The sequence below is a fragment of the Hypanus sabinus genome, chromosome 1, assembly GCF_030144855.1.
Source record: "Hypanus sabinus isolate sHypSab1 chromosome 1, sHypSab1.hap1, whole genome shotgun sequence".
Lineage (NCBI taxonomy): Eukaryota > Metazoa > Chordata > Chondrichthyes > Myliobatiformes > Dasyatidae > Hypanus > Hypanus sabinus.
Genome location: NC_082706.1, coordinates 142,328,666 through 142,350,858, shown reverse-complemented (window position 1 = coordinate 142,350,858; position 22,193 = coordinate 142,328,666). Strand labels below are relative to the sequence as shown.

Here is a 22,193-nt window from a genome sequence, read left to right as displayed (position 1 = left end):
TTTCCAGGATCTGCAGATTTTCTTGTCTTTAACTGCCGCAGACTTGTCTTTGACTTTCTTTTTGCACTAATGTCTAGTTTTATATTTGCATAGTCTTTTCCTTCAGTGTCTGGTATATTTTATTTCCAGTGTGGAGTCTTAATCTACGTGTCTGTGATTTGCTGCAAGTTTTTCATTGTCCCTTTACCTCATCATACCTGTGCACATGACAATAAATCACTTAACACCACTTAATCTTCCACCAACTTAAACCCTCAATTACTGCTGAGGGGTAGGGATCTGTCCCGTTAAATCTGATATACACTCTGACTAAAACTCCACTCAGTCTCTTTCAATCCAAAGATAATTCTTGATCATCATACTTCCTGTCCATCCGCTCCGCCCATGTGTCTAGTTCATGCCCTTGTGTGTTGTCTTGACCCATGTGCATGAGATGATGCTGCAAGCAACTGTTTCATTGGACCTGTACCTCACCGTATCTGTGCAGAGGACAGTAAATTTGACTTGTTGCAAGGGTCAGAGGGTCTAGAGGAGTTCAAAGTAAATTATGAAAGCATGTATATGTCACTATATGTAACTCTTGAGATTCATTTTCCTGCAGGCATACTCAGCAAATCTATAAAATAGTAACTATAACAGGATCAATAAAAGATCATCTGGAGTGCATAAGACAACAAACTGTGAAAATGCAAATATAAATAAATAGCAATAAATAACAAGAGCATTAAGAGTCCTCACAGTTGGTTGTGGGAACATCTCAATGGATGGGCAAGTGAGTGTAGTTACCCCCTTTGTTCAGAAGCCTGATGGTTATGGGGTAGTAACTGTTCTTGGAACCTGGTAGTGTGAGTCCTGAGGCTCTTGTACCTTTTACCCGATGGCAGCAGCTAGAAAAGAGCATGGCTTGACTAGTGAGGATCTCTGATGATGGATGCTGCTTTCCTGCGACAGCGTTTCATGCAGATGTGCTCAGTGTCTGGGAGGGCTTTACCCGTGATGTACTGATCTGAATCCACTACCTTTTGTAGGGTTCTCTGTTCAACCACAGTGATCCCAGGAACCTAATCCCAACTGGAGAGGATGCAATACTAGATCTCCCTTTGGGGAATGAGGCAGGGCAGGTACTGAAGTTTGTGTAGGGGAACGTTTAGCATGTAGTGATCAAGATGCTATTAGTTACTGGATAATTACGGAGAATGATACATCTGGTCCTTGGGTTGTAATTCTAACTGGAGAAAAACCGATCTTGATTAAATCAGAAATGATCTGGCAAGTGTGGATTGTGACATGTCGTTTTCTGGCAAAGGTGGGAGGCCTTCAAAAGTGAAATTTTGAGAGTACAGAATTTGTATTTTCTTATTACAATAAAAGGCAAAACATTGCTTTTGAGGGATATTAAGGCCCTGGTTAAGAAGAAGTATGTGTATAACAGGTACAGTATAGGCAGGCAATTAAGGAGTATAAGGAATGCAGGAAACACACACGAAATGCTGGAGGAACTCAACAGGCCAGGCAGCTGTTGTTGGCAGAACGTTTGAGAAGGAAATCAGGAGGCTAAAAGAAGGCATGAGGTTGCCCCGGAAGACAAGGTGAAGGAGAATCCCAATATCTTCTGCCAAAATATTGTATTAAGAGGAAAAGAATAGCAAGGGACAAAATTAGTCCTCTTGAAGATCAGAGTGGTCATCTATGCATGGAGCCAAAAGAGATGGGGGAAGATCTTTAATGGATTTTTTTTGCATCTGTATTTATTCAGGTGACGGACACAGAGTCTACAGAAGTGAGGCAAAACGGCAGTGAGGTCATGGACCCTATCCAGATTATAGAGGAGAAGGCATTTCTGTTTTGAAGCGAATCAAGGTGGACAGATCCCCAAGGCCTGACAAGGTGTTTTCACAGACCTTGTTGGCGGTTAGTGCAGAAATTCCAGGGGCCTTAGCAGAGATATTGAAAGTGCCCTTAGCCATGGGTAAGGTGCTGGAGAGGCACAGGATAGCTGATGTTGTTCCACTGTTTAAGAAAGACTCTAAGAATAAGCAGGGAAATTATAGGCTGGTGAGCCTGATATTAATAGTGGATGTTTTTGGAAGGTATTCTAAGGAACTTGAAATATATTCATATTCGGATTGACAGGGACTGGGTAGGAATAATCAACATGGCTTTGTATGAGGTAGATCATATCTAGCCAATCTTATAGAGTTTTTCAAGGAAGTTAACAGAAATGTTGATGAAGGCAGAGCTGTGCATGCTATCTGCATAGACTTTAGCAAATCTTTGACAAGGTCCCACATGGGAGGATGGTTCAGTCGCTTGGCATTCAGGATCAGGTAGTAAAATGGATTAGAGTTTGGCTTCACAGGAGAAGCCAGGGAGTGATAGTAGATGGTTCACTATGACTGGAGGCCTGTGACTAGTGATGTACTACAGGGATATTGCTAGTTCTGTTGCTATTTCTCATCTACGTCAACGATCTGGATGATAATGTGGTATATTGGATCAGCAAATTTGTGGATAACGCGAAGATTTGTGTGTAGTGGACAGCGAAGAAGATTATCAAAGCTTACTACAGGATCTGGATCAGCTGTAAAAATGGGCAGAAAAAATGGCAGGTGGAATTTAATGCAGATAAGTATGAGGTATTGCACTTTGTGAGTATAAACACAATGAGCAGTATGAACTGATTGGTGTAGTAGAACAGAATGACCTGGGAATACAGATCTGTAGTTTCTTGAAAGTGGTGTTAGAGGTAGACAGGGTTGTAAAGAAAACTTTCGGCACATTCGCCTTCATAAATCAAAGTACTGATATTAGCAGTTGGGATGTTATGTTGACGTTGTTTAAAACATTGATGAGGCCTAATTTGGAGTATTGTGTGCAGTTCCAGTCAACTATTGAAGAAAAGTTATCAATAAGATTGAAAGAATACAGAGAAAATTTACAAGGATGTTGCCAGAACTTGAGGATCTGAGTTATAGAAAATTGCATAGGTTAGGGCTTCATTCCCTAGATCATAGGAGATGAGGGGAGACTTGATACAGGCTTGCAAAATTAGGAGGAGTATACAGTATATGGGGTAAATGCAAGCTGGTTTTTTCCACTGAGGTTGGATGAGACCAAAAGGGTTAAGGGTGAAAGGTGAAATGTTTAAAGGAAATATGAGGGGGAACTTCATTAAAAAGGTGGTGACAGTGTGAAATGAGGTACCAGAGGAATTACTTGATGTGGGCTTGATTACAACATTAAAGAAAAGTTTGGATAAGTACATGGAGAGGAGAGGTATAGAGGCCTATTGTCCAGCTGTGTGTGGGCCAAAGGTTCTAGGCAGAATAATATCTTGGCATAGAGTAGATGGCCTTTTTCTGTGCTGGAGTGCTCATGAAATGCTGCAAGAAATGAGAAGTGTTTGATGCTTCTGGGCTTCAACCCCACAGAATTCAGACGGATGGGTCGGAGGTGGACTCTCTTTGAAACCTACCTTACACTGAAAGGCCAGGATAGCTTGGACATGGAGAGGATATTTCCATCAGTAGGAGGGTCTAGGATCTAGGAGTCTAGGGCACAGAGTCAGAATAAAGGATATCCCTTTAGAACTGAGATGAGGAGGAATTCTTTCAGAAGGAGGATAGTGAATCTGTGGAATTTGTTGCCAAAGTGAATTGTGTATTTTAAGGCACAAATTGATTGGTTCTTGATTGGTAAGGGTTGAGAAAAGAAATTAGCCATGACTGAACGGCGGAGCAGAACTGATGAGCCTGAATGGCCTAATTCTAGAGCACAGAACAATACCACATGAGAAAAGCCCCTTCAGCCTATAATGTAGCGCTAAGCTAATTAAACTAGCAATTAAATGCTTGACAAAAATTTTCCCTTCTGATTACATAACATCCATATCTCTACATTTAGAAAACAGCCAGTGTAATCGAAGATCCTACCCACCCCAGATATTCTGTCTTCTCTCCCCTCCCATCTGGAAGAAGACACATAGGGTCATAGAACCATAGAAGACTACAGCACAGAAACAGGCCATTTGCTCCATCTAGTCTGTGCTGAACCATTAATATGCCTGGTCCCGTCAACCTGCACCTGGACCATAGCCCTCCATATCCCTCCCATCCATGTCCCTATCCAAATTCCTCTTAAATGGTGAGGTTGACCTCACATCCACTATTTGCATTGGCAGCTCGTTCCACACTCTTACCATCTTCTGTATGAAGAAAGTTCCCCTCATGGTCCCCTTAAGATGTCACCTTTCACCCTTAACCCATGACCTATAATAGTAGTCTCACCCTGTAGGATACTGAGGAGTGCAGTAGAACAGAGGGATCTGGGAACACAGGTACTTAATTCTTTGAAAGTGGCATCCTTGTAGTGGAAAAAGCCTGCTTGCATTTACCCTAACTTTGTCAAATCTCCCCACAATCTTCTATGTACTAGGGAATAAAGTCCTAACCCAATCAATCTTTCTCTATAACTCAGGCCCTCCAGTTCCAGAAATATGCTTGTAAATTTTCTCTCCATTCTTTCAATTTTATTTACATCTTTACCATATGTAGGTGACCAAAACTGCACATAATACTCCAAATGAGTCTTCGCTTATGCAATTTCAATATTACATCCCAACTTCTGTACTCAGTACGCTGATCTACGAAGGCCAATGTGCCCAAAGCTTTCTTTTCTTTACAACCTTATCTTCCTGTTTCAAGGAATTATGTATCTGTATTCCCAGATATCTCTGATCTACCACACTCCTCAGTATTTTACAACATAAACCTACAGTACCCTGGTTGGTCCTCCCAAAGTGTAAGTCATCCCACTTGTTTCCATCTGCTATTTTTCAGCCCATTTCACCAGCTGGTCTAAATCCTGTTGTGGACTTGATAATCTTCCTTGCACCCCTAATCTTGGTGTCATCTGCAGATTTTCTGATCCAGTTATCATTATCATCCAGATCATTGATACAGATGACACGGGACTCAGCACCGATCCCCGCAGCACAGACCTCCAGTCAGAGAGGCAAAATCATCTACAACCCCTCCACAAAACCAATGTTTAATCTAACTTATTACCTCATCTTGAATGCTAAGCGATTGAACCATATGGGACCTTGTGAAAGACCTTGCTAAGGTCCATGTAGACAACTTCCACTACCTCACCTTCATCAGCTTTCTTGGTAACTTCCTCGGAAAAACTCTATAAGATTGGTTAGACATGACTTACCATGAACAAAGCCATGGTAATTATCCCTAATCAGTCTATGTCTATCCAAATACTTGTATATCCATGCCCTTAGAATGCCTGTCTGTAGCTTTCCCACTACTGATGTCAGCTTGCCAGCCTATAGTTTCTGGGCTTATTCTTAGAGCCTTTCTTAAACAAAGAACTCCAGCATCTCATCTGTGTCTATGGATGTTTTAAATACCACTGCTACGGCCCTTGCAATTTTTGCATTGTCAGAATCTGGGGATTTAATTTGCCTCCTCCTCTGTAATCTGTGTATTTTCCATAACCTCGTTATTGAATTGCCTCACATCTATAAACTCTGTGTCCATCTCCCGAGTAAAGATGCAAAAATATTCATTTAAGCTCTCCCTCATCTCTTTCAGCACCGTGTGTTGATTACCACTCTGATCTTTCAGAGAACCAATTTTGTCCTTGCTACTCTTTTGCTCTTAATACAGTGTATCTATAGAAACCATCAGGATTCTCCCTCAGCTTGTCTGCTTTTAGCCCTCTTGATTTCATTCTTAAGCGTTCTCTTGTATTTCTTACACTCCTCAAGTACCTCATTGATTTCTGTTTGCCAAGATCTGCACTGCACTTTCTTTTTCTTAACCAGGGCCTCAATATCTCTCAAAAAGCAGGTTTTCCTAAATCTGACAGGGAATCTATCAAATCTTTTATTCTGACAGGAACCTATAAACTCTACTCTCAAAATGTCACTTTTGAAGGATCCCACTTACCAAATACACCTTTGCCAGAAAACAGCATGTTGCAATCTACACTTGCTAGATCCTTTCTGATACCATCACAGTTGGCCTTTCTCCAATTTAGAACTGGAGAAAGGCCAAACCAAGGACCAGACCTATCTTTTTCCATAATTACCTTGAAACTAGTGGTACTATGGTCACTAGTTGCAAAGTGTTCCCCTACACAAACTTTTGTCCCCTGCTCTGTCTCAACCCCCAACAGGAGATCTACTATCACACTCTTTAGTTGGGACTTCTATGTACTGGTTGAGGAAACTTTCCTGAACACATTTGGCAAACTCTTTCCCATCCAGTCCTTTTACAGAATGGGAGTCCCAGTCAATATGTGGAAAGTTAATGTCATCTACTATCACAACTTTATGTTTGTGTTAACAGCGTGCAATTTCTACAAATTAGCTCCTCTAAATGCTGCGGTCTGTGATATAAGTCCATTAACATGGTCATACCTTTGCTAATCCTCAGCTCTATCTATAAAGCTTCAGTAGTAGGGCTCTTCAGTCTACCTGTCTGGGCACAGCCATGACTTTTTCCCCGACTAGTAATGCCACCCCTCCCCCTTTAGCGTTTCCCTCATAGGAGATGTAGCATCGCATTCTCTAGTTGGGACCTTTTGAATCCTGACTTTGTATGTAGGCTTAACAATATCTTTCTCCACAACCACTCCACTATCTGTTCTGGTGCTCTGGTTCCCATCCCCATGGAACTCGAATTTGCAGGGGAATGGGAACTAGAGCACCAAGAAAAAGGTATACAGATCACCATGCAAAAGTATAAAATCACAAAGCAGCATGTTCATAAACAGCTGCTACCCTGCAGTTATAAGACTATTGAACGGCTCTCTAGTACAATAAGATAGACTCTTGGCCTCACAATCTTTCTTGGGTTCCATCTTGGGGACTACCTTACAAAGTACCCAGGATATCGTCAGGGAGTGGTGTCTCAGAGAGGCAGCATCTATTATTAAGGACCTCCAGCACCCGGGTCATGCCCTTTTCTCACTGTTACAATCAGGTAGGAGGTACAGAAGCCTGAAGGAACACACTCAGCGATTCAGAAACAGCTTCTTCCCCTCTGCCATCCGATTCCTAAATGGACTTGAACCTGTGAACACTACCTCACTTTTTTAATAAATATTATTTCTGTTTTTGCACCTTTTAACCTATTCAATATACATATATCGCGATTGATTAATTGATTTCTTGTACATTATGTATTGCATTGAACTGCTGCTGCTAAGTTAACAAACTTCACGACACAGGCTGGTGATAATAAACCTGATTCTGATTGTCATTGTCTAATCTTGTATTGTATTGTCTACCCACAATGCACTTTCTCTGTAACTGTAACATTTTACTCTGCATTCTGTTATTGTTCTGCCTCAGTGCTCTGTGTAATGGTTTGCTCTGTCTGAATGGCATGCAAGACCAGCTTTTAACTGTAGCTCAGTACATGTGACAATGGCAAAGCAACTTCGATCTTGGCCAGCATGGAGCAGTTGAGCAAAGAGCCATGATCCTATGAAAGGACAGTGAAGCAGATTCAACAGGGAATCTTCATGAGTGTGGCCCAGTAGAGCAGAAGGCCCAGTTGCCATGCTGTTTGACTTTATGACCCTATGGAAGGGCAGTGGATGGAGATACAACAGGGAATCTTGGTCGGCATTGAACCGTTTGGCCGCATTCCAGTGAACTCCTCCTGCACCACGACCAAAGTTCCCATGCCCTTCCCACACCCGGCCACGATACCCTGAAGCCCTGCGATTCCCCCCTCGCCATTACCTCTTCCGGCTGAGACGGGCTGACCTTGGACAGGGGAGAGACCTGGGGCGTCCTGGGGCGCCGGGTGCCCTCGGGTGCCGGTTCGGAGTGGGCCGACAGGGCGTGGCTCCGCAGCTCGCTCTCACTCTCGAACTTTACGTTGCAGCTGACGCAGCGGCTCTGGGGCGGCGCCCCCTCGGGGCCAGCGGGAGGAGTGCCGGTCCGCTTCCCCCCTCCCCCGCCCACGCAGGAGGCGCACAGTCCGTAGGGCAGCCCGTTGATGTCCAGCTTCACCAGGTCCTGCTTGGAGCGGAACTCCTGTAGGCACGAGGCGCACTTGTAGAGCTTGGGCAGGGGCTGCCCCCGCTGGGCCTGCTGCCCTCCCGGGCCGCCGCCTGTCTTCTGCATGTGGAAGGTCCCGTGGATCTTCAGCTCCAGCGTGGAGGTGACGGTCTGCATGCAGACCACACAGCGGAAGCCGGTCAGGGAGTTCCGGAGGTCGGGGTGCATCTGGCAGTGTTCCAGGAACTGCTCCTCCGACTGCAGCGGCATCTTGCAGATGCGGCAGGTGCCGGTGTCCAGGCTCTTGCTGTGCGTCACCTTGTGCTCGGTGAGGGTGAGGAGGGAGGGGAACCGCTCGCCGCAGATGGGGCACATGTAGTGCTTGACCGGGCCCAGGTGAGTCTGGGCGTGCTCCCTCAGCCCGCCTTCCGAGAAGAAGGTCCGGGAGCAGACGTCGCACTTGTGGCTGCCCTTGATCAGCTCGGCCTTCTGCCGCACCATGGCGCTCTCCCCCGGCCGGATGTTGTGGTCCCGGAGCTGGTGGTTCTGCAGGAGCGACTCCATGGTGTAGGCCGCCCCGCAGATGTCGCAGGCGTACATGGTCTCGGCCCCGTCCAGGTCCTCCTCGCTGCCATCCCGGCTGCTCTGGGCCTCCCGGTGGTTGGCCAGGATGGTCTGCAGCTCGGCCGCAGTCGCTGCCACCTCCTCGTCCTCCTTGTGCAGCGACTCGGAGGCCCCGTTGGCGGCGCAGGCCGGGCCCCGGCCCTCGAAGACGCAGTGCTTCTCGCGCAGGTGCTTCTCCAGCAGGATGATGGCGTGGAAGGCCTTGCTGCAGAACTTGCAGTTGTACTTCTTGCTGTGGCTGGTGACGTGGCACTGCAGCTCCACCTCGGTACCGAAGAGCTCACCGCAGAAGATGCAGCGGTGCGCCTTGCCCCGGTGCTCCAGGTGGTTCAGCTTGACGTGCAGCTGCAGCTCGGCCTCGCCGGCAAAGTCCCAGTTGCAGGAAGTGCAGCGGTACACCTTCTTCTCGTTGCTGTGCTTGACGGCCAGGTGCAGCTGGACGGAGACCTTGGAGTCGAAGATCTCCTGGCACAGGGTGCAGCGGAAGAAGATGAAGGTGTGCATGTCCAGCAGGTGCTTCTGCAGGTCGTCGACGGAGGTGAACTGCTTGTCGCAGCTCTCGCAGATGTAGTAGGTGGAGGTGACCGTGAAGTGGACGGTGACGTGCTTGAGGAGCGCCTCGTGGTTCGGCAGCTCCTTGCTGCACTGCGGGCAGGCCAGCTTCCTCTGGACGGCGCCCAGGTGCGTCTTCAGGTGAGCCTGAAAGCCATCTGGCGACGTAAACTTGGCGCCGCACTGGCTGCAGGAGTACTCGCCCGCGAGCTGGGACCCTCCCTGGCCCACCTTGACGGGGCCCCCTTGCTCGGGCGAGGCGGGGCTCGATCTGCGGCTTCCATTGTCGTAGGCCAGGGCCAGCGGCACGTTCTTGTGGTTCTCCTTCACGTGCTTGTTGAGCCGGGGCACGCTGCTGAACACGGGCGAGTTGGTGCAGTAGGGGCATGAGTAGACCTCCAGCAGGGGCTCCTGGTGGGGCGCGGTGGCAGCGAGGAGTGAGGGCGAGTCGAGGCTGGGGGCCGGGGTGGTCTGGGAGTGGGTCCGCCGGGCATGATCCTCCAGCGAGGCCTCTGTCAGGAAGCCCATCAGGCAGTGGGGGCAGAAGAAGGCGTTGCTGCCCTTGGAGGGGGGCTGCCCGGTGGCCAGACTGTGGCAGCGGCGGATGTGTTCCTGCAGGCTGTTCAGATCAGCTGGCGCCTCCGAGCAGAAGTTGCAGGGGAAAGGGGAAGGGGAGGAGGAGGCCGCGATGGCGGCCGGGGCCGGAGGGAGGGCCTGCTCTGCCTCACCGCCGTGGGCCTGTCGCAGGTGCTCGTGCAGGTTGAGGAGGGAGGGCAGGCTCTCCAGGCAGAGCTGGCAGGGGTGCAGCTGCTCAGGCTGGTCCAGGTGCGCGGCCTTCAAGTGAGCCTGCAGGACCGCCAGGCTGCTGAAGGCCCGCTGGGCGCAGTGCGTGCAGCTGTAGCTCTCGCGCGGCCGCTTGAGGAGGGGGCCGGCCCCGTCTGGCGCTGGCTGGGATCCCCTCTTCCTGCTCCTCTGCCTGGGCAGCAGCAGCAGGGGCTGGGGCTGAGGCTGGGGTGCGGGGTTGCCCCCGTCGGGCACGGCCGAGCAGCTGTCGGCCGACAGGTTGGAGTCGGGCGTGGTGCTGGAGACGGAGGCGTAGCCCAGGGTCACCACCGAGGGGCTGCGGCTGCCGGCGGCCTCGGCCCGCCGGTGGGCCTCCAGGTGGGCCCGCAGCTCCTCGGCGGAGAGCAGACGCTGAGCGCAGAGGCCGCAACGGGGCGGTTGGTCCCGGCCGTGGGCGCGGCCGGCGTGGGCCAGCAGCGCCCCCTCCTCGGCGAAGGGCTCGGAGCAGCAGGCGCACTGCAGGCCGGGGCCAGGGCCCGGCGTGGGGGCCAGAACCACGCCCCCCACACCGGCGTCCTCCTCGGAGGGCGAGCGCTCGGGGTGGCACTCCCCGATGTGCCGCTGCAGCTCTTCGGGCAGGTCGAAGCCCTCCTCGCACCGGCTGCACTTCCGGCTCTCGGGCGGCCTCCAGCAGCCGTCCAGCCGGGAGATGGCGGCGGCGGAGCAGGAGGAGGAAGAGGAGGTGGAGGAGGGGGCGGAGGGGGGAGGGGAAGGCCCGCCCCTGGGCTTCTCGTGAACCTGCATGTGGCCGCTGAGGGAGCTGGGGGTGAGGAAGCCCCGGCGGCAGACAGGGCAGCGGTAGGGCTTGCTGGAGGCGTGGGTCTTGAGGTGGATCTTGAGGTGGTCGCTGCGGGAGAAGGCAGCCTCGCACTCGCTGCAGTGGTACTTCTTGTCGCCGGTGTGCAGCTTGAGGTGGCGGTCACGGCTGCGCTTGTGCTTGAAGAGACGGCTGCAGAAGGTGCAGCGGAAGGGCAGCTTGTCCCCGTGGGTCTGTTCGTGGTGCTTCAGGAAGCCCAGCCGGCTGAAGGACTTGTCGCAAAACTGGCAGGGGTAGGGCAGTCCGGCCCCGCCTTCTTCCTCGCCCACCTCCAGACCCTCACCGTGGTTCGGCGAGCCCTGGTCCTTGCTGGACGGGGAGGAGGGGGGCCATGAGCACGAGGGGTCATCCTCCGCATCGGGGCCGTCTGCAAGGGAAAGAGAGGAGAGGGCGGTCAGTGCGTGTAACCATTCATCCCCCACTACATTTGTCACCCCTACCCCTCCCAACATCTGCCCAACCCATCCTGTATATCTGTGCATATGGACATATGCAGGCAGGTAGGATTAGTTAGATTGGCATCATGGTATGCACAGACATTGTGGGCCAAATGGCGAGTTCTGGTGCTGTAGAACCATAGAATATTACAGCACAGAAACAGGCCTTTTGGCCCTTCTTTGCTGTGCTGAACCATTTTTCTGCCCACTCCCACTGACCTGCACCTGGGCCATATCCCTTCAAACACCTCATCCACGTACCTGTCCAAGTTTATCTTAAATGTCAAAGTGAGCCCGCATTTGCCACTTCATCTGGCAGCTCATTCCACACTCTCACCACTCTCTGTTTGAAGAAGCCACCCCCATGTTCCCTTTAAACTTCTCCCCCTTCACCCTTAACCCATGACCTCTGTTTTTTATCTCCCCTAGCCCCAGTGGAAAAAGCTTGCTTGCATTCACTCTTCTATACCCATCATAATTTTATACACCTCTATTAAATCACCCCTCATTCTTCTACGCTCCAGGGAATAAAGTCCTAACCAATTCAATCTTTCTCTGTAACTCAGTTTCTCAAGTCCCGGCAACGTCCTTGTAAACCTTCTCTGCACTCTTTCAGCCTTATTAATATCCTTCCAGTAATTAGGTGACCAAAACTGCACACAATACTCCAAATTCAGTCTCACCAATGTCTTATACAACCTCACCATTACATTCCAACTCTTATACTCAATACTTTGATTTATAAAGGCCGATGTACCAAAAGCTCTCTTCATGACCCTATGTACTTGTGACACCACTTTTGGGGAATTACGTATCTGTACTCCCAGATCCCTCTGCTCTACTGCACTCCTCAGTGCCCTCCCATTTACCTTGTATGTTCTACCTTGGTTTGACCTTCCAAAGTGTAATACCTCACACTTGTCTGTATTAAACTCCATCTGCCATTTTTCAGCCCATTCCTCCAGCTGGTCCAAATCCCTCTGCAAGCTTTGGAAACCTTCCTCACTGTCCACTACGCCTCCAATCTTTGTATCATCGGCAAATTTACTGATCCAATTTGCCACATTATCATCCAGATCATTGATATAGATGACAAATAACAATGGACCCAGCACTGATCCCTGTGGCACACCACTAGTCACAGGCCTCCACTCAGAGAAGCAATCCTCCACTACCACTCTCTGACTTCTCCCATTGAGCCAATGTCTAATCCAATTTACTACCTCACCATGTATACCTAGTGACTGAATCTTCCTAACTAACCTCCCATGTGGGACCTTGTCAAAGGCCTTACTGAAGTCCACGTAGACAACATCCACTGCCTTCCCTTCATCCGCTTTCCTGGTAACATCCTCGAAAAACTCTAATAGATTGGTTAAACATGACCTACCACGCACAAAGCCATACTGACTTTTTCTAATAAGTCCCTGTCTATCCAAATACTTGTAGATCCTATCTCTTAGTATACCTTCCAATAATTTACCTACTACCGATGTCAAACTTACCGGCCTATAATTTCCCGGCTTACTCTTTGAGCCTTTTTTAAACAACGGAACTACATGAGCTATCCTCCAGTCCTCCGGCATCTAACCTGTGGATATTGACATTTTAAATATATCTGCCAGGGCCCCTGCAATTTCAACACTAGTCTGCTTCAAGGTCCGAGGGAATACCCTGTCAGGTCCTGGGGATTTATCTACCCTGATTTGACTCAAGACAGCAAGCACCTCCTCCTCTTTAATCTGTATAAGTTCCATGACCTCCCTACTTGTTTGCCTTGTTTCCATAGACTCCATTCCAGTTTCCTTAGTAAATACAGATGCAAAAAACCTATTTAATATCTCTCCCATTTCTTTTGGTTCTCTACATTGCCGACCACTCTGATTTTCAAGAGGACCAATTTTATACCTTATTATCCTTTTGCTCTTAACATACCTGTAGAAGCTCTTAGGATTATCCTTCACCCTGACTGCCAAAGCAACCTCATGTCTTCTTTTAGCCCTCCTGATTTCTTTCTTAAGTATTTTCTTACTCTTTTTACACTCCTCAAGCATCTTATTTCCTCCCTTTTGCCTATACATGTTATACATCTCTCTCTTCTTTATCAGAGTTCCAATATCCCTCGAGAACCAAGATTCCTTATTCTTATTCACTTTACCTTTAACCCTGACAGGAAATTACAAACTCTGCACTCTCAGAGTTTCTCCTTTGAAGGCCTCCCTCTTATCAATCACATCCTTGCCAGAGAACAACCTGTCCCAATCTATGCTTTTTAGATCCTTTCTCATTTCTTCAAATTTGGCCTGTACTGTTCTATGTTTGAATCATTGAGAGTAGTTAATTAAAAAGCATTACGATGCTTGTAGGTAAGGCAGCATTTGTTACAGGATTTGTTGTAGGCAGTTGATATTTCAGGTTGAGATCCTTGATTGCAGGAAATTTGCTTTCAAAATTTGACTGCACTTCTCGCTGCTATCACAGCACGAGAACAACACTCACATGTTCTCACACACACACACACACACACACACACACACACACACTCTCTCTCTCTCTCTCTCACACACACACTCAATCTCTCTCTCACACTCACACACACAATTTCTCCCACACTCACTCACACACATTCTTTCACACATTCTCTCACACACACTCATACACACAATTTTTCCCACATTCACTCACACACATTCTCTCTCACACACACTCTCTTTCTCACACTCACACTCACCCTCCTTCACTCACACTTACACTGGCACAGACACTCATCCATCCAGTCTACACTTCTCACTGCTTCAGTAAAGGAGCCAGTGTAATCAAGATCCTCGAACCCACTCTGGGCATCTTCTCTTCTCCAACTCCCACTGGGCAGGAGATACAAAAGCTGGGATGCTGCTCCCACCAGGCTCAAAAACAGTTTCTATCCCTGACTCAAGATTCTACAGATGCTGAAAGTGCTGAGAAAAACAAACAAAATGTTGGAGGAACACAGCAGGTCAGGCAGCGCCTATGGAGAGGAATAAACAGTCGACAGTTTGAGCCGAGACTCTGAATCAGGACTGGAAAGGAGGGGGAAGAAGCTAGAATAAGAAGGTGGAAGAGGGGCAGGAGACAGGCAAAACTGAATGCAGGGAAGGAGGGCAGGTGTGGGAGAAGTAAGAAGCTTGGAAGTGATAGGTGGAAGAGGTAACGGGCTGAAGAAGCAGGGATCTGATAACAGAGGAGAATGGACATGGAAGAAGGGGAAGGGGAAGGAATACCGGGGTGAGGTGATGGGCAGCAATAGCCAGAAAGGGAATGGACGAATAGAGAAAGGAGGAGGAGGAGAGACATCGATATTTATGCCGTCAGGTTGGAGGCTATCCGGTATTGCTTCTCCAATCTGAAAGCGACAGTACAGGTGGCAACAGACCAAAATGGTGAAATGGGAAGTCGATGGCCACCAGGAAATCCCACCTTTTATGGTGAATGGAGCAAAGGTGCCCGGTGAATTAGCCGTTAATCTACATTGAGACTCACCACTGCAGAGGAGGCCCCAAGGAAGGACGGGGTACGGGGTCCTGTATCTGGGCAGGTGTAGCAATTGTCAAGACTGCAGTGTTAAACTCCAGGAGGGAGATCAGTGGAGCGGGACAAGTGAACAAGAGAGTCAAGTGGAGAGCAAGCCCAGTGGAAAGCGTGTGGAGGGGGGGTAAGAAAGATGTGTTCAGTGGTAGGATCATGTTGAAGATGGTGTAAATTAGCGAATGATGTTCAGAATACAGAGGTGGGTGGGGTGGCAGCTACTGTTACTGACTATTGAATATTCCCTTCGTACATTAAGATGGACTCTTGACCTCACAATCTACCTGGCTATGACTATGTGCTTTATTGTCCAGCTGTACTGAAGTAATGATATGATCTGTTTGGCATACAAGACAAAGGTTTTCACTGTACCTCTGTACACGTGGCAGCAATAACCCAGTTACCACTGACAAGCTCCAGCACATTTACCCACTAACTCATTACCTAACACACAAACTCAATCACACAGATAAATAATAAAATCCACAGATGCTGGAAAACTCGAGCAACACACATGTTCATTCTCTCTCACTGGAGGCATGTGACTAGTGGTGTGCTGCAGGGATCGGTGCTGGGTCCACTGTTGTTTCTCATCTGTATCAACAATCAGGATGATAATATGGCTAACTGGATCAGCAGATTTGCAGATGACTCCAAGATTTGGGGTGTAGCAGACAGCGAAGAAGACTATCAAAGTCTGCAGTGGGATCTGGACCAGTTGGAAAAATGGGCTGAAAAATGACAGATGGAATTTAATGCAGACAAGCCGCAGGTGTTGTATTTTGAGAGGTTCACCTGGGGTAGGTCTTATACAGTGAGAGGTAGGACACTGAGGAGTGCAGTAGAACAAAGGAATCTAGGAATACAGGCCCAATTCAGTGAAAGTGGCATCATAGGTACATTGGCGTTAAGAAATCTTTTGGCACATTGGCCTTCATAGATCAATGTACTGAGTACATAAGTAAGGAGAAAATAGTCTACCCTTTCATGCACTTTGGTAGAAGAAATGAAAGGGTTGATTATTTTCTAAATGGAGAAAAAATTCAAAAATCTAAGGTGCAAAGGGACTTGGGAGTCCTTGTGCAGGATTCCCTAAAGGTTAATTTGCAGCTTGAGTCAGTAGTAAGGAAGGCAAATACAAGGCTAGCTTTCATTTCAAGAGGACTAGAATATAAAAGCAAGGATGTAGTGTTGAGGCTTTATAAAGCAGTGGTGAGGGCTCACTTGGAGTATTGTGAGCAGTTTTTGGCTCTTTATTTAAGAAAGGATGTGCTGACATTGGAGAGGATTCAAAAGAGTTTCATGAAAATGATTCCGGGATTCAAAGTCTGGTCATATGAGGAGTGTTTGATGGCTCTGGGCCTCTGCTCACTGGAATTCAGAAGAATGAGCAGTGACCTCACTGAAACCTTTTGAATGCCGGCAGGCCTTGATGGTGGGAGAGTCTACAACCAGAGAACACAGCCTCAGAATAGAGGGTCATCCTTTTAGAATAGAGAAGAGGAGGAATTTCTTCAGTCAGAGAGTGGTGAATCTGTGGAATTCATCGCCACAGGCAACTCTGGAGGCCAAGTCATTGGGTGTATTTAAGGCAGAGGTTGATAGATTCTTGATTGGTCAGGGCATGAAGGGATACAGGGAGAAGGCAGGAGATTGGGGCTGAGAGGGAAAATGGATCAGCCATGATGAAATGGCGGAGCAGATTCAATGGGGCCAAATGGCCTAATTCTGTTCCTATATCTTTTGGTCTTTATGGTTATGTTGAAGTTGTATAAGACATTGGTGAAGCCTAATCTGGAGTATTGTGTGCACTTCTGGTCACCTACCTACAAGAAAGATGTAAATAACATTGAAAGAATGCAGGGAAGATTTACAAGGGAGTTACCAGGACTGGAGGACCTAAGTTATAAGGAAAGATTGACTAGGTTAGAACTTTATTCCTACAACATAGAAGATTGAGCAGATAGAGGTATACAGACAGGGTAAATGCAAGCAGGCTTTTTCCACTGAGGCTGGGTGAAACTACAACTAGAGGTCATGGGTTAAGGGTAAAACATCCTCACTCAGAGAGTGGTGAGAGAGTGGAACGAGCTGTCAGTGCAAGTGGTGGATGTGATTTCAATTTCAAAGTTCAAGAGAAGTTTGGATAGGTACATGTATCGAAGGGGTATGGAGGACTATGGTACAGGTGCAGGATCATGCGCCTAGGCAGGTTCGGTATAGACTACATGGGCTGAAGGGCCTGTTTGTGTGCTGTAGTTTTCTATGACTCAAAGACTCACATACCACCACAGTCATGCATTTACACAGTTACACGTTATACTACCATTCAGTCTAACTGCACCAAGTGACTTTTAGACTCCGGCTGTTTTACAATCTAGTTGTGAGTTCTCAGCACACCTGAAAGGCACTGGGGCAACAAAATGCAGAGGACGACAGGAGTGGTGCTGGAAAAACCACAGTCAAGATCCAGGATACTGAAGGGCTCTCCAGCACGTTGCCTGCATTGGAGAGTATTAGCTGAAAGGACAGGTTGGGCAAACTTGAGTTGACTCCTCTGGAGCACTGGAGGCTGAGGGGCAATCTGATAGAAATTTATAAAATTGTGAGTCATAAATAGGGTAGGCTGGCGGAGTCTTTTCCTCAGGGTGGAAGTGTCAAATAGGTTTGAGGTGAGAGAAAATTTCAGAGGAGATGTGTAGGGACGTTTTTTTAACAGTGAGTGGAATGTACTGTCAGGGATGGTGGTGGAAGTAGATACGATAAGGATCTGTTGTATGGGTTTTTAGACAGACACATGAACAGGCAGGGAATGGAGGGATGTGGATCATGTTCAGAAGGACAGTATTATTTAGATTGGCATTGTGCTGGGCACAGACACAGTGGGCCGAAGGGCTTGTTCCTGTGTGTTCTTAACCGTTTCCTCCAATACCCATCACTCCTCAGCCACACTGAATAATAATGTGCAAGTTGAACAGGACCTAGTGTTACAGAAAAGCAGGAATTTCTTTGGGCTGTGATTTTAACCAACTATTCCTCTTACATTGTCCTAACTCTTCACAATCCTTCTCAATATTTATCTTATCAGTTTCAAACAATCTTCACAAAACTCTTCTTACCAACCAAACTTTGGCTCCTAATTACTCCCCTGAAGGTTTATCAGTTATCCATATTAGATTAGGGCAAGGCCATTCTGCCCCTTGAGCCCATTCTGTGGTTCAATGAAATCATGGCTGATTTCCATCTCCTCCATTCACCACCTTTGCTGCTGTCCCTTGATAAACCTCCCTAACAAAAACTTATCGATCTCTGTCTTGAAAGCTCCAATTATTCTAGCAACCACGGCCCTTTGGGGGAAAGAACTCTACATTTCTACTTCTCTGTGTGAATAAGTGTTTCTTGATGTCTCTCCTGAATGGTCCGTCACGTACATTAACACCATGCTCCACGCAGCCCACATCCCACCAGAGGAAATAGTTTCTCAGCATTTACCAAATCAAATCCTCTTCTCGTTTTAAACATGTCAGCAGAGGACCAGGAGCTGTGCACAATCAACACAGCTCACTGAGTCTGACACACAGACACTCTGCACTACTCACCTCCACACACACACACACACACACACACACACACACACCTACCTTATAATCAGGTAAGAATATAAGAAGCAAAAGCCGGAGCTGGCCAGTTGGCCCCTCTTGGCTACTCCACCACTCAGTACTATCACAGCTGATGTTCCAGTTCAGCTCCACTTTGCTGTGCTAACCCCATGTTCTTCCATTCCTTCAATATACAAAGCCCCATCGATCTCTGACTGAATACACTTAGTGAGGGAGCTTTTCTTGGGCTCTCTGGAGTGTATAATTCCAGTCTCCGTCTCCTACATCCCGAGGAATAAAGTCCTAGGCTGCTAAATCTCTCCCTATAACTTTGACCAGCAGCAACCTTGTAAATCTTCTCTGTAAGCTTTTCAATTTAATATTGGAGAAAGGCCATTCAACCCATCTGCCTATGCTGACCAAGATGTATATTCAAACTTATTCCTTTTCCCAGCACTTGGCCCGTATCCCTCTAAACTACTGCCATTCACATACCTGTCCACATAGTACTTTAAAATATCCAATATACCTGCCTCAACCCCTCTTCTGGTTCCTACCGTGTAAAAATGCTAACCCTTGGGTTCTTATTAAACCTTGCATCTTCAACCTTCCTCTAGTTTTTGATAGCCCCACCCTGTAAAAAGACCCCTCACCATATGTGTGCCACTCATGATTTTAAATACCTCTGTCATACTGTCTTCCTTGTAACGGAAGAGCATTTCAACCTATTGCAATTCTCCTGTTGAAACAGGTCTAGAGTGAACACCTTCTTCCTGGCCTCACTTTCATCTCTGAAGCATCTGGACAGTAAGGATCCTTAGCAACACGCACAAAATACTGGAGGACACCACTGACGGGTCTCAGCCCGAAAGGTTGACTCTACTCTCCTCCATTGATGCCGCCGGGCCTGCTGTGTTCCTCCAGCATTTTGCATGTGTTGCTTGGAATTCCAGCATCTGCAGATTTCTTCTTATTGGTAAAGATCCCTACGTACGACTACAATTTATTGATTTCTGCTCTGCCTTTAACACTACAAATCCAAACAAACTCACCTCCGAACTCCTAGACTTGTTACGTAACACCTCCCACCATGACTGGATCCTTATCTTCCTGACCAACAGACTGCAATCAGTACGAATAGGCAGCAACACCTCTTCCATGATTATTCTAAACAGTGGTACTCCACAGTGCCCTGCTCTGCTCCCTGTATGTTCATGACCACATGGCTAGAGTCTGCTCGAACTCCATATACAAGCCTGCAGATGATACGATTATAGCCATATCTCTCACAATCAGACAGAGCACAGGAAGGAGGTAGACAGCCTAGTGAGATGGGGTCATGACAACAATCTTTCTCTCAATGACAGTGAAACAAGAGTTGGTCACTGACTTCAGGAAAGGGAGTGGTGAACATCTGTCTGTCGCACCAGTACTGAGAGGGCTGAGAGCTTCGAGTTCTTAGGAGTGAGTATTACACACAGCCTGGCCTGGTCCAACCATGTTGATACTATGACCAAGAAAGCTCATGAACGCCTCTACTTCAATAGGAGGCTAAAGAAATTTGGAACAAACCCTTTGACCTTTGCAAATGTTTATCCCTGCACCTATCTGGATGCGTCGTGGTTTAGTATGACCACAAGGAACCATAAAGCCCTCCTCAGACTCCACACTACTGGCTGCTTCAGGAAAGCAGCCGTCATACCATCCACTCCTCCCTCCCATCAGGCAGAAGGTACGAAAGCCTGAAAACATGCACAAGGACAGCTTCAATCCCAGTTACAATATGAAAAGATAGACTGACGACCTCATCATCTGTCTCATTATGACCTTGCACCTTATTGTCTGTCTGCACTGCACTTTCTCTGTAACCCTTTACTCTGCTTTCTGTTTCATTACCTCAGTACGCCAAGTAATGAAATGATCTGTACGATTGTATTGCAAGACAAGATTTTCACTGTACATGTGACAACAATAAATCAATTTACCAAAACTGTACACGATACTCCAAGTCACGGCCTGACTCAAAATAAACAGTCCTGTGAAAGAAATGTGATCGTAGAAGAGTTAACTGTTGGTTCTGGAACACCACTTACATCACCCAGTGAATGAGATTAACAGAACTAGTGAAGCAATCACTGCTGTCTAACTACAGACTATGATAAGACCCTATCTATTTTATGAAGTTCAATTAATTAAGATTAATGGTTTTAATTGTTTCCTCATACCCTGGAATTATCATCTTCAAATAAAATCCCTAATTCACATAAAATGAATCATTTTTAATGGTTTCAGTGGTGGCAGATTTTGAAAATTCTCAGTAATACATAAGGGCAGTCTCCCCTCACCAATGCCCACTGCACAAATTCCTCTCATTAATGTGGTCAAAAAAATATGAAAAGACGAGAAGCAATTTATTTTAATGGGCTTGGATATTTAGCCCTTTGAATGCTCTACACACCAAGTAACTTTCAAGCCTTCGAGAATGTGGTAACTTGTCCTAAATGCTAACTTTTGTAACCGGGAAAGAAGAAAGCAGCAGCTATAGGAGAACGCAGCCACCTGTAGGTACCCCCCAAAGTCATCTTGACTTGGAAATAATTTACCATTCCTTCACTGGCACTGGGTCTAGCACTCCCTTTGCAACAGTTCAACTTGTTCTGAAAGCTTTCTCTCCCCACAGATGCTGCCTGACCTAGAGGACACTGATCTACAGGAGCTACAATATTCAGAAGGGTAGAAAAGTAGGGTAAGGGGCGGCACAGTAGTGTAGTGGCTAGCACAATCGCTATACAGTGCCAGAAATCACCAATAAGGGTTCAATTCCAGCTGCAGAGTTTGTACGTTCTCCCCGTGACCACGTGGTTTTCCACCGGGTGCTCCGGTTCCGTCCCTCATTCTAAAGACATATGGCCAGTTACTGAGTGTGGGCATGCGTGCTGGTGCCAGAAGTCTGGTGATCACTGCATGTTTCAACGTACCGGTGACAAATGAAGCTAATTTTAACTCGTAAAGAACTTGACATGGAGACACAAGATGTGGGAATTCTGTTCATTTTCCTCCATTGATGCTGTCTGGCCTGGTGAGCTCTTTCACCATTTTACGTGTCGCTGGAGGAGTTCAATGGTTTGAGCAGCATCTGTCGAGGAGGGAAGGAACTGACAGTCTAAACTCAGCGTCAAGACTGGGATTGGGGAGGGGACATGGCTGGTATAAAGAGTGGGGGAGGAATGTGAGATGTAAGGTATAAAGATCTGAGATGCAAGGGGACTTGGGAGTCCTTATGCAAAACACCCTAAAAGGTTAACTTGTAGGTTGAGTCAGTGGTGAGGAAGGTAAATGCTATGTTAGCATTTATTTCAAGAGGTGTAGAATACAAGAGTAAGGATGTGATACTGAGGCTTTATAAGACACTGGTGAGGTCTCACTTTGTGAATAGTGAGCATTGTGAACAGTTTCGGGCCCCTCATCTGAGAACAGATGTGCTGGCATTGGAGAGGGTCCAGGGGAGGTTCACAAGGATGATTCCAGGAATGAAGAGTTATCTTATGGAGAACATTTGATGGCTCAGGGTCTGTACTCACTGGAATTCAGAAGGATGAGAGGGATCTCACTGAAACCTTTCAAAAGTTGAAAGGCCCAGACAGAGTAGATGTAGAAAAAATGTTTCCCATGGTGGGAGAGTCTAGGACAACTGGGCACAGCCTCAGGATAGAGGGCTGCCCTTTCAAAAC

At 47.3% G+C, this 22,193-nt stretch overlaps 1 protein-coding gene across 15 annotated transcripts in view; it reads right to left on the bottom strand.

Moving 5' to 3' along the window:
• The window catches only part of LOC132398296 (zinc finger protein 521), a 475,733-nt gene that overhangs the window by 285,391 nt on the left and 168,149 nt on the right, over window positions 1-22,193 (bottom strand). For all 15 annotated transcript variants that reach the window (XR_009513618.1, XR_009513619.1, XM_059977555.1 and 12 more), the window contains one exon: window positions 7,766-11,229. Coding sequence is in view for 13 of the 15 variants with exons in the window: in XM_059977555.1 (XP_059833538.1) it covers window positions 7,766-11,229 (3,464 nt within the window). In the remaining 2 variants the exon portion in view is untranslated. The remainder of the gene's footprint in view (window positions 1-7,765; window positions 11,230-22,193) is intronic.